The following is a 2065-nucleotide window of genomic DNA, read 5'->3' on the forward strand; positions in this document are numbered from 1 at the left end:
GTTATACTCCATGATGTCTTCGTTAACCCAACCATATCTACCCTGTCGAAGAATATGCCTGCCACATTCTTAAAGTTATTAATTTTAACTAAAGACCTAACTGGACTAATAATTGCTAACAATGTTAGTACTGTATACAAAATATTCTTATTTTTTATTTTATTATTTTTATACAAATTTTTTTTTCAAATTATGATTGTTATTATCATCATTATTACTTTTAGATTTTTTGTTTTTAATAATTAATATATTATTATTATTATTTACAGATGAAATGTCCATACTGTAATTTTTAGCAGAATTTGAAATATTTCTGGTTGGTATTTCCAGAATTTCGTCTTCTTTTTCATCAGTGGGAAAAGGACAAACATTGTGGATCGATCTTTTCGTTTCCCCATTGCTGGTCCTTACTTCCACCATTCTGCATAATCCATCCGAACCCGTTATAGTTCGGATGACCCTCCCACGCCTCCAGCTCATTGGTCGAATATTGTCTTCTTTCAGAAGAACCAAAGTATTTGGTTTAATATTTTGCATCGGTTTGTTCCATTTGTACCTTTTTTGTAATTCGGACAAATACTCGGACGACCAACGTTCCTAAAACTTTTCAGTATTAGATTGCACGGCTTTCCAATGCTCACGTAAACCACTATAACATTTGTTATCTATTGAATCATTGAAAGTATTGAATGGCTCTCCTATCAAGAAATGTCCAGGGGTTAAGACTTGGAAATCATTAGGATCATTTGACAAAGGAGTCAACGGACGTGAATTAAGAACAGACTCTATTTGTGTCATTAAAGTATAAAGTTCCTCGTACATCATAGTCCCTTCTGTCACTTTATAGAAGTGTTTCTTAACAGATTTTACGCAAGCTTCCCATAATTCGCCCACATGTGGAGACCTTGCTGGTATATTCAGCCATTCAATATTCTTTTGAGCGCAGAATTCATCAACATTTTTACAGTGCTCCTTTTCTGAAAACAGTTTATGTATTTCATTTAAGCTATTTGCAGCGCCTATAAAATTTGTAGCATTTTCCAAACAAGCTTCAAATCTTTTCAACGCACCTATAAATGCAGCGGAAGTTAAATCAGATACGACTTCCAAATGAACAGCTTTAGTCGCAAAACAAACAAATACGCATATATACGATTTGTCTGTTTTCTTTCCTCTGACCTTATAATGGATTGTTATAGGTCCAAGAAAATCAATTCCTACATTCAGAAATGGACGTGTTCTAATAACCCGATCCTATGGTAAGTTACCCAATAACTGATGTAACTGTCTAGGATTTAATCTGAAACACCTATAACAATTGTTTATCACATTTTTTACTAATTGGCGACCTCTCAGTGGCCAAAATCTTTGACGTACTATTGCTTGTAACCCTTGTGGTCCTACATGTAGATGTTTTCTATGCAAGTCTTCTATCATTAATTTTACAACATAATTACTATAAGGAAGAAGAATTGGATGTTTTGCTGTTTTCCAGTCTTCCACCTATTCTAATTAACCCGTCATTATCCACAAACGGGTATAATGTTATCAAATTCGACGATTTTGCCAATTTTTTTTATCAGATTTTAAACATTTAAGATCATCCGAAAAATGTTTCTCCTGAATATTCTTTACAATTGTTTTTAAAGCAAGTTTCCTGAAATAAATGAAATGCTTTTTATCCCTTTTTCTAATCACATGAATAAATTTATGTACATACGCCACTATATTTTGCAAAACATTAAAATTATTCCTATGATTTATTTTACCAAAAATATCATTACTCTCTCTCACTATAATAACCTTTGCAAACTTTTTTATTTCTGGTATCTCACACTTTTCTAACATCCTTGAAATATATGGTTCTTTCTTTAATAAGAATTTAGGACCATTAAACCAAAATTTGTTTTGTACTATTTCTTTAACCAATAATCCTTTTGAAATAAGATCTGCTGGTTTATCTTCTGAGCTGACATGTTTCCATTTATTTATGTTACTATTTTCCTGTATAAAGCTTACTCTATTTGAAACAAATATCTGCAAACGTGCAGGATCTAATCTAAGC

At 32.0% G+C, this 2065-nt stretch overlaps 1 protein-coding gene across 1 annotated transcript in view; it reads right to left on the reverse strand.

The window, feature by feature from the left end:
* Positions 1–597: 597 nt before the first annotated feature.
* The window catches only part of LOC124418959, a 2096-nt gene continuing 628 nt past the window's right edge, over positions 598–2065 (reverse strand). The window contains exon 2 of the mRNA XM_046947000.1: positions 598–1179. Coding sequence (XP_046802956.1) covers positions 598–1179 — 582 coding nt within the window. The remainder of the gene's footprint in view (positions 1180–2065) is intronic.

Source organism: Lucilia cuprina, chromosome 3, assembly GCF_022045245.1.
Source record: "Lucilia cuprina isolate Lc7/37 chromosome 3, ASM2204524v1, whole genome shotgun sequence".
Lineage (NCBI taxonomy): Eukaryota > Metazoa > Arthropoda > Insecta > Diptera > Calliphoridae > Lucilia > Lucilia cuprina.